This window comes from Xiphophorus maculatus, chromosome 5 (genome assembly GCF_002775205.1).
Source record: "Xiphophorus maculatus strain JP 163 A chromosome 5, X_maculatus-5.0-male, whole genome shotgun sequence".
NCBI lineage: Eukaryota > Metazoa > Chordata > Actinopteri > Cyprinodontiformes > Poeciliidae > Xiphophorus > Xiphophorus maculatus.
In genome coordinates, this window is record NC_036447.1 from 1,883,493 (window position 1) to 1,898,317 (window position 14,825).

General features: G+C 41.3%; 1 protein-coding gene across 4 annotated transcripts in view; it reads right to left on the minus strand.

Annotated features, from left to right (window-relative positions):
• The window catches only part of LOC102227927 (SH3 and PX domain-containing protein 2A), a 94,907-nt gene that overhangs the window by 53,324 nt on the left and 26,758 nt on the right, over positions 1 to 14,825 (minus strand). For all 4 annotated transcript variants that reach the window (XM_023334352.1, XM_023334351.1, XM_014476178.2 and 1 more), the window contains exons 3-4: positions 4,649 to 4,724; positions 2,038 to 2,114 (exon numbers count right to left, since the gene is read on the minus strand). In XM_023334352.1, coding sequence (XP_023190120.1) covers positions 2,038 to 2,114; positions 4,649 to 4,724 — 153 coding nt within the window. The remainder of the gene's footprint in view (positions 1 to 2,037; positions 2,115 to 4,648; positions 4,725 to 14,825) is intronic.

Sequence of the window (14,825 nt, forward strand, 5' to 3'; positions counted from 1 at the left end):
GAACTACCTTCATATTTCAGTCATCTCCTCTAATACTATAGAAGAAGTCTTTTGGTGGTGACTGAAGAGGCTGCATCACGCTGAGCATCCACAGCTGCCTGGACCCCAGCATCCCGTACTCTCCAGAGCAAAAGCCTTTGAAAACACTGGGTAATTACTCTTCCTCTCTGTTGTTTGTGCCTCATGAACAGGACGCAGGAAGTAAACAGTGTGGCACGCTTTGCAGCGCTGCATGAAAGGGAAAGCCTGCTGCAGGATAAATTACTCCGCTGCAGGTTATTTGGGTAAGAAAGAGTCCGTCTACGAGTGGATCTGCTTTTATTTCTGTGCTCCCAATTAATGAGCTGATACTCTGGCTAACCTTCGCTAATGCAGGCCAACAATACAACCTCCTAATTGTGTGTGGAAACAAAGCCGCTGTATTGCAGCCATTTCCCTCTGATAGTGTGGAGTTGTGCCAAGAGGAAGGAAGGGAGGAGAGGAGGGTGTGAAGCAGGAAAAGATCCTAATCCTGCACACATGAAATAAAACGTATCTAATAAGAGTGTGGACAGGAAGTGACAATCAAGTCTGTCTTGAAGTGTGTAATTACAAACGGGTAGTTCTTTGAAGTCGTGTATTTTTATGGGAAGGAAATCTTGAAGGGTCAGAACTTCCTTTGCAAACAGCTGGAGTTTGAGAAACTGAAGGTTTGACTGGTGGAACGATCCGGTCAGTCCTGCTGCTTCAGAACCACCTGATCCAGGATCGGTCTGGGTCAGCACCCTGATGAAGTATTCATACTGGAGGTGCACAGAGATAAATCCACTCTGATTTTCCTAATTTTGGGAGATCACGATCGACCAACATGCTCATGTAAAAATGATCTTGACTCCCTAAAGATCTGAAAATCAGCCACTGTCTCCTTTGCTCTGCCATGACAGACAACAACCGTCACTTCACTGATACCAACTTACAGACTTAAGCAACATTCACATATGAGGTATTGATACTCAATTCAGATTTTTTTTTTTTTTGCTAAAATAAAATATATATATATATTTTTTTTTTTTTGCATAGTCGTTCATACTAATTAAATGTGACCAGAATCAGACTTCCTTGTAAACAGTTTACAACCCCAAAGCCACGTAGAAGAAGAACGTAGACGACACACAGCAGCACAGTAATAATGGACGCCGCCATCTGAGGAACCATTTTAACGTTTTTCAGCAATAGAAACTGACAGTATCGTCACAAGATCATAACAAGACGAAGGAAGCTAATAAAATAAAAACACAACACGACATCTGGAGTGACTGTGACTGGTTCCTTCTGTTGCAGAATTATGACACTCGTCTCACATCAGTGACGCAAAAGTCGAGCAAAATGCAAAATGAGGCTTTGAAAACTATTGGGTATGCATCCAACTTAGCTTCACGTATAGAAGTGGCACCGATCAAACTTGGATCAGAATATGATCATCCAGACATCAGCCAAAATCTGAATTTTTACAGTTTGTGATGGGCCAGATCACAAAACCCTAATTCATACCTCTGAAACCTTTTTACAGTTTTTCATATTAAAGCTATAAATCTCAGTGTGTTTTATTGAGATGTTATATGACAGATCACCCCTGGGAAGTTCATAACTGTCGAATTGATAAATGCTTTTCATGATTTGTTTCAACCAGCTTGTAGATACTGACATTTTTTGCAATTACTCTTTGCAAAATCACTGGAGCTCAGTCAGATTAGAAGTAGAAATTTCAGTTCTTCCTACAGATTCTCCATTAGATGTTCAAAGCTTTACACTTTTATTTAGGGGTTTCAGAATAAAGGGGACTAAATTCAAGTTCATTAACAATCTAACAATTTAGATTGCTATTGGCAACAAATATTGGAAAACATGCATCATTTCCTTCCACTGCTTTGTGTGAATAATGAGAATAAATTCAAGGAGTAGAAATACTTTTTCATGACATGTAAAGGAGTGTTTGGACTCCTCACAGGTCGGGAATGTTTCAGAACAACAGGGAGGTTTACAGCCAGAACTCTTTACCCTGCAGTAGTCATCGATGAAACGCAGCCGCTTCATGGCCACGTCTCGCACATGACTCCTCCGGAACAGGATTTTGCCTGGAGAGGGGAAAGGAAAAGGGACAAAAACAAAGAATCAAAACACGAGGAAAGGGGAAGAATAAACAAGGAAAAGTGTGATGTTATGTAGGAAAAATCAGAGGAAAAAACGGCAAGGAAACAGACGAGAGGAAAAAACTGGAGCGTGCAAAGAAAGAAGAAGAAATTTGTGCTTGTTTTTCGGCGTAGGCAGTTAAAACTTGGTGTAGTTTTCAGATGAACCAGCAGATGTCAGTATTTTGCAGATCAACAATTTAAAAAGTAAGTTGTTTTTTTTAAACAAAACTTTGTATTTAATATACGTGGATTTCTTCTAAGGAAGATTAGGACTAAAGAATCATTTTAACAAACCAATAATAACAAGATTTACAATCACACTCAGATCAGATCAGTTTTTGGTTTGGAGAAACACGAGGCACAAGTAGCAGTGGTTATCCAAATGGTCTGGAAGAGAAAAGCAGGTTTTTAACTTTAATAGTATATTTGTAAGTTATGCATTCTTCTGCCTGTTAACAACTAAAACAGCCCAGATTGCAGCAAAGTTCTGAAGTTGAGGATGTTTGGATGGAGAAACGTTGAATAGAAGCCGCTCCTTTCATTCAGCACAATAAGATGAAACTGCAAATCTTCCATTTTATCAGCACAACCCAAATAAAACCCAGAGGACGTCCTCTAAATCTGGCTTTGTAAAACCAATATGAGCAAGGAAAACACAGAGACCAAACAGGCCCGAATGATCCTAAAGCTTTGCACTGACAGATTAATGTTTTTAATACTTTTAATAGGCCACTCGAAAACTCTTATGTGGGCTATTCATAAGTTTAGAACCTAAGGTCACAAGCAGATTGATGCAGATTTGCAATCAGTATTTTCTGGTAAATAATTTGCTAGATGGTGCTGCCGCTAGTCTGGAGGAGCAAAGCAACACTCCAGTTATTTTTTTTGTACCCCTCCAGGGGTCTTTTGTGGGCTCTAGTGCCCCTTATATGAAAGTAGGCTGACATGAAAGGGGGAAGGAGAGGAGGGAAGACACGCGGCAAACAGCGCCGGGTCCGGGAGTCGAACCCGCGACAGTCGCACCGAGGACCAAAGACCCCCAAACATGGGCCGCGCCATCCCCCACGCCACCACAGCACGCCCACTCCAGTTATGTTTTTGATGAGTGAACAATGTTATAATATAAAACTCAAAACAGTTGATTTTCCATAACACCAGCCTTTAAAATACAAAAGCTCCAGATTTTCTCCATCTTTCATCTGTTTTATTGGCCAGTGGACCGGTTACATCTGTAGAGATGCAGATTGAACAGAGCTGGCAAGTTATGAACTAATCCTGTCCAAATTGAAAATTTTAATTTAATAACTGTTTGAAACACATTTTGTAGACTGGTCACTATTTCTATTCATGTTTTATCATCAAATTGAGACCAAGGAATCCCTGAATGCCAGCAGTGGCACCTCTGCGTCCCGGATTATTAGTCCAACAGAAAGGTTGTTAAAGTGAGACACTTCAGTGCTGTAACCTAATGGGCTCTTTCAATCCTTTCCCATTAGAAAGCCCATTAAGTGTCGCACAGCGAGCTTTACCTGAATTACATGTCCGGAGAGGACGGCTGTCGTTTGTATCCAAGAACGGTGACGGAGAAGATGGAGGTGGAAGTTCGATCATTGTTGTTAGTGGGAAAATGTGAGAGCGATGCTGGGAGGACGACAGCTGGAGGGCAGGTGGAGACAGGGAGTGATTCCTGTTGATGCTGAGACTACGGGGGCGGCCACAGGGCTTAAACATTTAAGCATTTACAAAAATAATCTGCTGCAAATAGAAATAAGAACCTTATTCTGTAAATTCTTCAGCAGAATTTGCCATAAATCAGGGCTAATAATGCAGCACTGGGGAGACACAAGCCTGAATGCCAGCTAGATAAACAGGTGTGTATGTAGTGACAAGGCTAAAATCAACACACACACATACATGTGATGAAAATTACAACGGCGTAGCAAAGCCATTGCAGACAGAAAAAAAGGAGTAAATTTCCATCAAATAACTCAGAAATTTTCTAGAAAATTCCTGTGATCCAAAAGTTGAAAAAAATTCTAGAAAAAACACATTTTTAGATTAATCTCAGAAATCTGGAAAAACCTGGAAATTTCAACTTTTGGAGAGAGAAAAATATATAGAAACTCCGAAAATTTCTAAGTTTTGTGAGAACTGACTCACATCTCACATTTCCTAGAACTGAACATCAGAAAATTTCTGAGTAACATTTGTTTTTTGGAGCAAATTTACTCTTGTTTACTTTCTAACTACAATGGCTCTAATATACCATCATCTGAAAGTTCATTCACATCTGCAAAGACCGAACATGCGACAGACATCGGGCTCAAACATGGCAGCGGGGAGGGAGAGTCACAGATATTGTCTCCTCAGCAGCACTCGCTGTGCCGGCATCAGTAACCAGCTCAGTGTGACGTCCCCTGAGTGCCAGTCATGCATTTTTAATATGGGAGCCGGTTCAGATAGGAGCGGGCTATTACCTGGGAGAAACGGGATGATCCTCTTCTTCGGATCTTTTTGCCCTCCCTCAATTGGGAACTTGTCAAGTAGCTGCATCTGTTGGGAAACAGAGGAGAGGAAGCCGATCAGTGTTAACGGCATTTAAAATTCAACATTTTAGGATTCCTTTGCTTCCTTTTTCTGAGTGCGAGATAACAGGATCGATTCCGTGATATTGACCGCAATCTCGTATATCATGTTGGAGCCAGGAGGCAATTAGCTTAGCACAAACACAGGACATGGCTCCTTTCAAGCCCTGAAAATATGGCCAGCAGCACTTCCAAAGATCAATGCCTGATATCCTGGATCTTATTTGCTTGATTTGAGAATTAAAAAGATACTAAAAGGGAACTTTTCGAGTTGTAGCTTAGAGCGATGACATCCGTTATAAAATAAAATTTAGAAAAATACTTTGTGCTCATTAGTTAAAACCACTTTTTTTATGTTTTATCTTGATAACACTCTGAAGGAACAAATATCACAAGAGAGACACTTCAGAGACACATCAAAGCTAAAAACAATTCTTCTATTTCATTATTGTAGAACTGCGCTGCTCATCTCAAACTTAGAGCTGCTTTTTACATTTTTATGATCTTTTCTCAACTTTTGATAATTTTTTGGTAGATGCATGGCTTTTCAGAACATTTATCCCCTCTGGTTTTAAATCTGTGTAGCTGAAATAATATTTGCGCAGCGTAACCATGGCAACAAGATTTTTTTTTTCTTATAATGTATGTAGAACAGGTCTACAATGCAGAGAGAAGGATAAAGTTCAAATGATCTCTTCCATCGATCATAATGGGGAAGGATCACATCAACAACAACTGCACTAACCTTGGAACTGCCATGTCAGGACTGTAGTACAGCTTGTTAGACAGGAAGTTAGAAAGTTAGCATGTAGACTTGTGATAGTATGTTTAGGTGTTTGTTAGCTCGTATGCTGCAAATTCTGCATATAGTTATGCTCCTTGACTAACTACAGTTAGTAGCTGTGTAGTTTAAAAAATGACTGTGCTAGCATGCTAGCATGCTGCTAGTGAATCCTTTCAAGAATCCAACAAACATCTGAAAACCAGTAGGAGGTATTTTAATAGAACTGAAATTAAATTGTGATTAAAGTTTTACTATTTTTCATGATAAACTATTTGGAATAGTTTTGGAATAATTGTCTCAGAGTTGCAACACAAATGCATTAGAACCTGATATTCAGCATCATATCTGAATTAATGTAGTAAAGTACAAAATAATCTGATGTGAGTTTCAGGGTTTGTATAATTTTCTGGAAATATCTGGTTGTTATTTAATAAGCAAAGATCAGTAGACTACATTTTGTTTGAGAATCAAACAAGTGAAAAGGTTTGGGAAGGGAGAGAGGAAGGCCCAGCAGACCTGCTGTAATAAAGCAGAGAGAGCAGAGGGGAAGGATTAAAACCGGAGTTCCTCCTGTGTGTGTGGGAGGCTGGAAGTCCTAAAGGAGAACATGACAGTGTGTCTGAATCTGATGGCTGTGGGCTGTAAAACACTCCAGGGAGCTAACATGTGAGCAAACAGCCTGGAGGCGCTGGGATGTTTGGAAATATCTGGAAACAGAAATCCATTCCCACTCGGATCCATCCTTCACAGAGCCACACTTTGTGACACAGTACGGGACACAAGGACGCCACTGGGGTCCCAATCTAGGTTAATAGTCTGCAGCTGCAGGTTTCTGCTTCTTTACTGTAAGATGCTGCGTTTGCAGCCCTGCTCTGCTGCTTCCTACACTCCCAACAGAAAGGAATGTCGATGCAAACGGAGAGCCAGCAGCTAAATCAGCATTTTCATTCATTTACTCCTGCAAGAACCAAAATCAGAGTCTGGTTGACTCTCCCTCTCTCCCATGCAGGTTTCAGGAACCTTAAACGCCCCACTTGGATCAAGGTCGACTCATTGTTTAGAAGAGACTCTTTCCTGGTGGTGAAGACAGATTCCTGGCAGGAGAAGCGGAGCGGCCTGGAATTGTTGGATCAGTGAGACAGAAAATGGTGAGAACAGGTGGGACAGTGTGGATCGGATGACAGCCTGGAACCGGTCGGCACGCTTACTACTTCCATTTGTTAACAACACAAACACAACTTTAAGTCCAGATGGTACTGCTGAGAGGAAAAGAAAAGAAACAAAAATTAATAATAAAAACGACGTGTATGCCAAAGCATTGCTCTACTTCCCAGACTTCACTGTCTCCTTGGTAACCAGCGCAGGGAGAGCGTGAAGAAGAGTTGTGAAGAGACGTGATTGGATGGAGCTTCGCAGCTCTGGACCAACAGTGGAAATGTTAGGAGTCAGGTAGAAAAAAAGAATAGGGGTGTTTTTTCTTCTCTCTCCTGTCAGAGGACAGGTTAGGATGATGTAATGTTTACTTGGCTGTCCGCTTTACGCTGGAGTCTCTCTGCAAAGCTGTGACACAATCAGGGAGTTCACATCGCAGGAAACCGTTCCCTCTTCTAAACACGGCAGATCCATTCATGAGAGTCAATAATAAAAGTTAAAATATTTACCAAACCGATAAAAAGTACTTCAAAACATCAGCACAACAAATTATTATTACACATTGATTTCTTCCAAACAAAATTGCTCACAGCAAGACATTTATTGCATATTTTTCTGGATTTTAGACCAAAGACCCTGAAGGAATCTCACAATCTGCTCACGACTCAGGAAAAGCTCTGCAACATCTCCTCCACGTAAACATCACCGTTTAATGGTGAATTGAAAACATGCACAGTTATGGCACAAGGGAGCAGCTTTACGTCGCTGATGCAACAATTTCAGATAAATGCCGCTATCTGATTTCCTTCTGCAGAAAGTGTTTGAAACAGAGATGGAGATCACGAGACAGGAGCCAACAAACAGAAACAGCCTCCTTCCTCCCACTGTCTGAATATTTAACGACAGATTCATAGAACCGATTTTCTGTCTGCGCTGTAACGTCTGAACCCCACAGGAAACATCTGCACACATTTAAATGGACAGAGCAGGAAGGGGAAGGCAGGATTAACCAACACTGTTCACCCACTGCATGGAAACGCAGAGAAGCTAACAGCAGCTAACAGCAGCTAACAGAAGCTAAGGAACACAGGCTTAAACCAATCAAATGAAAACATAAAAAAGTGGCAAAAATATTCTATAGAAACCCATAATTCACGTTGAACTAATGCTGAAAACACAACATGTAAAGCTACAGTTACAAAATCAACAACAAAAAGTCGGGTGAAGCTCTTCCTCCACTAAACCTGCAGGTCAAAGGTCAAAATCAATTCTAATAACATTCAGCATTTTGACCAAAAGCTTTGTAATATCAGTGTTGTATAGTAACGAAGTAAAAATACTTCACTACTTTACTTAAGTATATTTTGGAGTACTTCATACTTTCCTGGAGTATGAAAATTTTTGATGACTTTCACTTTTACTTCACTATATTTCCGAACTTAATTGCGTACTTTTACTCCGATACATTTTCAATGTGTGGTTTAGTTACTCGTTACAAAAAAGCGAGAGAGAGAAACGCAAGTGTTTTGATCCCACCTACTGATTAGCAAGTAGCAAGCAGGCTACCGAACAAAGTCCGTAGCCTACTAGCCTGGGCTTGTTCATCACCTCCAATAGGATACACCTGTTTCGCTTCTCCCATTAAACACAAAGCAAGTCTCGCAATCAGCAGCAGCCACATGGAGGAGGAGACGGAGACCACAACGACTGCAACTACGTCGGACACGGCTCCAGGGGAACCACCAGCTGGTGATAGGGTGACCAGACGTCCTCTTTTTCCCGGACATGTCCTACTTTTCAGACCTAAAAAGATGTCCGGGGGGAATTTAAAAATTGTCCGGGATTTTGGTCAATTGCCTCAAAACACATTACATAGCTTACAGTGCATTGTAGGGCGCTGTGCACGGCGCTGCGTGTCACGTAATCCCTGAGCCGCGTCAGTGGGCAGCATTTCCCCCCCCCCCACTCCACTCCAAAGTTTTCTGGGTTTTTGTTTTTTTTTGCATAATGACCAGTTGTGTGCACCACCTATTGACTGATTCACTGATTTGTGAAGTAGAGTAATCGTAACAGCTCTTTTTCTTCATGTTGGCCGCATTTTCTGTACTATTTATTTTTCTCATTTTCAGCACTGACCTTACTTGAAGGGAAAACTTAAGGCTTACAAAAACTTTGTATTTTCTGTCCTGGAGGGTTTACTAAGAAGCTGGTTCAGTTGTAAAGCAGGTTAAGTTAACCTTGTGCTATAGGTAAAGCACCTAATTTTCTTAACTAAATGATGCCTGCAGGTATATCTATTAGCAGGTTCAATTTTGCCTGCACTTGGTTGTGTACATTATTTTAAGTGTATTTGACAAGTTTACCAAAATATAAAAAATGTCATTCAACCTGCATTTGCTTTGTTTTACTTTTTACTTGTACTTTTCATTACATTACTTGAGTACATCCATTTTTACAGTAATTTCCATACTTAAGTACAAGAAGTTTCAGATACTTTAAGACTTTTACTCAAGTAACATTTCAGTCAGTGACTTCGACTTTTACCAAAGTCATATTTTGGAGAGGTACTTGTACTTTTACTTGACTCTGAGATTTCAGTACTTTATACAACACTGTGTAATATTAACTAAATCAATGTAGGACATTACAGCTGAATGACTGGAATACCACAACCGTCTGTAATGTTTTATGAAGAGGGGTGTGCTGAGTACTTGTGAGCCGTCAGTGTCTTACCTCTATAAATGTTGAATATTGATTAAAAGGTTTTGGTTCCACTAGCAGATGTTTTTAACCCTTCTAAGGAGACATTTTTCCCATCTCAAAATGAGAAAACTTGCCACAGACCTAATATTTTGATCAATATTATAGAATTATTGACTTAAAACAAACTCCTTTATCTTACTGAAAAGTTATTCTAAAGTTATTTTTTGTCTCATTGCAAGTGTACAAAGATATTTGAAATATAAAATACTTGGTAAGACTTTTGCAGTTTGCTGCTCTTACTCCGGTATGTTTTTTGGGTATTCTGCAGACTGGTCACAGACTGAAACCAACCGGCGGTCCAGAGGTTCGCCTCCTGAAACATCTGATTTGTTTTGATTGGAGCAGCGATCTGTAACAGAGGCTGTGGACTGAAAGCACCCAGAGAGTCCAGATTTATCAGAGCTGATTTACAGAAACATCCCTGAAAACCAAAAACGTTTGGCACTTCACTAAAAGTAAAGCTAAAGAACATTTTAAGTAATTTTTTTTTTACCCAGAAGTAGAAAAAAGTACCTCCACACAATTTAGCAACAGAAACCTGGAGTATGAACACTCAGAAGAACAAGTCCCTCTGCTATGAATAGCACATCTATAAAAGGAGCTGTGAGAGTCGCTTGGCCTGAACTCGGGGAAGCCATGGCGGTCTGTTTATGAGGACCGATAAGTCACTTCCTGCTGTGGGTCATGTGACTGTAAAGGGTTTCTCCCGGGCCTTTGGCTGGAGATGAACACATGCTGAAGTGCAGCTGAGGAGGAACTCATGACCGGCCTGACAAGGAGAGCATGTGATTTTCTCACCGTCTCTGAGCTCAGAGTGGTGAGAAACAGACCCAACACGCTGCACACAGCACGCTGCTTCTGGCGCTACTCGGGGCGTGAAATGATCAAATCTCTGCTCCTGCTGCGTCTTCCAGCAAACATCTAGCTGCTGGAGCAAATCTGGCTTCTGTTCACGATGAAATCATCTTGTTTCCTTTCACTTTAAATCTTAGATCCTTCAGATTGTTTCCAGGAGAAAGAATAGCTTTTCTTTTCCTAAATAGAGCATGTGAGTGAAGTCTGAGCATGCCTCAGCACCGGCAGGCTTCAGGCTCTGCTAAACAGATGTCTGAAGATAGCTTTTAGAGTTGTTCCATCCAGACTCACACACAGTTGATGGGGTGATGTACAGTGGCACCCTGGCACCAGACCTGCACAAGTTCGTGCGCAGGGATGGAACGTTATTTCAGGAAGGAACATGATCTCCTGATATCCTGCATTCTTTCCTGCAGCTGAAACACGAGTCAGGAGAATGAGAGTTCAGTATCTGAATCTGTCAACGCTGCGGTGCTGCGCCCCAGATTGTGAGTCACGGCGCCCTCGTTTTCAGAATGGCAACAGGTGCAGGGGTTGGGTGACTTCTGGCTGTCTGCAGTTGCTCTTTTGTTGCTCTGCTGTGGGCTCAGAGCAAGACTCTGTATTTTCACCATGAAACCTCAGATTTTCTCTGAGAAATTTACGAGAATTTTTGTTTGTTTTTTAAAGGGGCAGTATCGTGTTTTCCAGCCACATTGTGCCATTCTGTAGCAACTATGTTACCATCAGTAATTATAGAAATGCTGCATATATCAAATATGACTTACAAGAAATTTTACTTCATAGTTTAACTTCATTATGTCTCTTTAAAAACTCCTGCTGTTTCTGAAACTCTGCCTTCAGGAGGTCATCCCAACATGGCTCCTCTATTAACCCTTTGACATGTTTTTACCAGCTTTGCTCTGAGAAGAAGCTCCTATAAAGAGCTCAGCAGTTGCACCAACTGCTTGCTAATTGCTGCTGGCTAGTCTGAAGGAGCTGAGTGGGGGAGTGGCGGGGTCTCTGTGAGGCGGGAGCTTGGAAACTGCAGCTCTGAGGAGGATCTGCATCACAAAGATCCACCCAGGAGTTGTGCACAGATGAATGGTTGCCATGGAGATAAAAAAAAATTCGTAATCATGAAAGAATCAAAGTCCAGGTGTGTTTATGGAATAGCATTATAACATGATGTAAAGCTCAAAAAAGTTGATTTTACACAATACTGCCCGACGCAATGCAGGGTTGAACAATTTTCCTTTTTGTTCTCAGAAAAAGGAAGAAATTGGATGCTCAAAATGGAGCCTGAGGGCCACTTCAGGTCCCTGGACTGATTCTGTGCGGCCCGCTCAGAGTATATGAAATAAATTCAGACAAAACTACAACTTTTAAATAAAAATCTATGAACAAACATGTTACAAAGTGATAATCTTTTTCAAGCTTTTTGGTTTTCTTGTATTGTCATGTAAACTATAGCCACATATACTCCTTATTTTACACTTTAAGCTGCACCTTGGTGAACCCAAATCTGCATTATATTGCTATATTATAACTTGTCTAAATACAAAAAGTATTGTCAAATGAAGACTCACTTAGGTTCAGATTTTATTGCTAAGAACAAATAAAATGCATTTTCAGTTTTCTTCAACAGAGCCCAAAATATGAAACGAACTTGATGGCTTTCATTTAACTAGGAAAACATACAAAAACTATTTGAGGTTTTGGATCTACGATCCTGTTTCAAATAAATCTGACGGGATGAAAATAGTTCTTTCTTAGTTTATTGTTGAGTAGGTAAAAAAAAAGAATCACAACATTTTGGTTAATTCAGTTCTTAAAAATTATATTTTACTGTGAATGCTTGTGAACTGATGACTTTGGCCCACTTGACAAAAAGTTTGGAAACCCCTGATCTAAAAGCGGCAGCATCATTAAACAGTCTGCAGGGACTGCTTAACCTCAACAATCCCTGCAGACTGTTGAGATTAAACCTCGTTTGTGTCACATGGCCTGAGAAAAATGTTCCCGCCTTCAAAATAGATATTTTCACGTTCAAAAGTGAGTGGGAAGATGAAACAAGAGGACTTCCTCCAAATTCTTTGGCTTCACCTCAAACTTACAGATAAAGTAAGTTTTTCCGTAAGTTTGAGATGGATTAATGTGAATAAATCTTGGACAGAGTTTCCATCAGGACTCCAAACACAAAGCCAAGCTGGTTAAAATTTGTAGGAAACAACCAATTTAAAAGAACTGAACCAATTCTGCCAAGAAGTGAGTTCAAATATCCAGCCAGAAATAATCTAGAACAATATTGAAGACAGCAAAACTCCTGTCGTTGAGTTGTAACTTAAAGGGAACCAATTACGTTTTCCTTTTAAACAGGTTAGGATAGAAATCATGTTTGTTACATTTTTTGCACAAAATCATTCTCAGATAATGAGATTTCTCCTCTGCCTATGATCAAACTGAGATTTTAAAAATCAGAATGTGAAATGTCTGAAACAATCCTCGCCTCTGCAGAGGTCAGCAGAGTTAGTCAACGCTTCACTGACACAAACACATCGGAGCAAAACTGAAGCATTCGCCTTGGGAGAGCCTCCAACCGGACCAATGCTTCTGCCATTTCTTGTCTTTTGTGCAGAAATTGCATTTTATTCAGTTTCTAATAGATGATGCAATGAGACATCATGATTGCCCAGTCATTTCATCACTTATCAAGCTTTGAATCAAGTCTAGCATTTATTCTGTTTCCAGAGAGAGACGATAAATGTTCCTCTGACATTTTCAGGCACTTTTCCACTCTAGCGGCTTGGCAAAAATCTGACAGAGCGAACCGGCAATGCTTTCGGCTTCCAGAGCGGGAAACCAAAAACGAACAGTGCTGGCTTACCCTCACACTGCTTTCATTTAGTTACCAAAGTAGGCCAGCCAACAAGCAGTTAGAGTGCAATTAGAGGCAGAGCGAACAGGCGCTCACCTGTGCCAAGGCCCGGCAGAAACGGCAAAGCAGAAACCGCTTGGAGGCCAGTTTCACTTCATTCTTCATGTCTATTTCACTGTAAAATCTGAACGTTATTTCCAACCCAGGTGGAAGAACGATGGAGGAAAGCAGAGAGAGAATGAAACGGGAACTAAAATTAGCCTTTCAGGTGATGGTGCGTTGTGCGGCAGCGAGGGAACCGGGGCGAGGCTGTTTTTACCCGACTCAAACCTCTGCTGTTTGCAGTGTTGTCAGCTAACAGCTTCCTGTCACAGTCTGGGAGACCTCAGATGCGTGACGGCTGTCAGGACATCGAGAGCATCGCTCAACATCTGTCACCGCTGTCTGTTTGTGTGTCCTGCCTGGGCGTCACTGTCAGGACCGGTCAACACCCCATGGTTCACTAACGAACCCTTTAGCACATGTTAGAGTTTTTAATGCAGTGGTTAAAGCATAAATAAACAACATAACAGCCAGGATGCTCATCATCAGATGTTCAAACAGGAAGTCCATCATTAAATAATTAATGAGGGTCCAACAGTATGTAGAACAGTGATGGAAAACAGCAACATAATGCTTCACTCTTCCTGTTTATTACATCCATGTGTAACATCGGAGCCTGGTTGATTTGCTCCAGACCAGGAGATGGAAAAACACCTAATTCATATTTTCTGTTTCTGTTATGGATTTAATAAACTCAGTCACTCAAATTCAGGCGATGACGCCTGAAGATGATCATCTTTAGCATCTGCTACTTTCCCCCCTAATTACTATGAAAGCAGAAGGAATGGACTCTGACTGTTTGGAGATGTCAAATTTTCATTGAATTATAACCAATACTGCACTTCAACTGTTTATAGTCCCCAAAGATCCCCCTGCATCTGTAGAGCAAAGCTCCAACTGTGATGAAGAGGACCCAGGGGGATAGATTGCATCACAGTGTAATGAAAAGACAGACTGGATAAACAACAGAAATGCAATTCTCCAATCAGATTAGCAAACTAAGAAAAAAGAAAGCATGCAAAGCAGCTTGAGAGAAACCTGGAGGAGAACATCAGTGAATCCTTGACCTGCGAATGAGCAGGTCAGTTTGGATTAGCATGGAAAACACCCCGGGTGGGGGTGGACGGGTGGTTGGGTGGGGGTTTTGGTGTTAAAGGTGAAGGGTTTCTGAAGCGAGACGGAGACAGATGGAGGTGACAGGATGCGAGCCGAGGGAGGAGGAAACGAAGTGAGAAACTGTGAGACATTGATGCGAACGAGTGTGAGGCAGAGAGGACATGAAGACAAAGAGAAGACGGATAGAGACGGATAGAGCTGCGGAGGAGACGTCCACCGCAGCTTCATCCATCTGTTATCTGTGAACGGCTCTATCTCAGCCTCTAACCAGCCGGGTGGCATTTAGAGCCTGGACATGTTCTGTCCAGCCTGATGTTTACTCAATCATTGTTTATTAACCTGCAGAGCGAGAGGCGAGGCGCTGGGACGCCGGCTGCGCTCAAACTGCCCCCGTCACCAATACTGCAGATAAGCAGAGGCTGAGTACGAGTTTCAGGTCT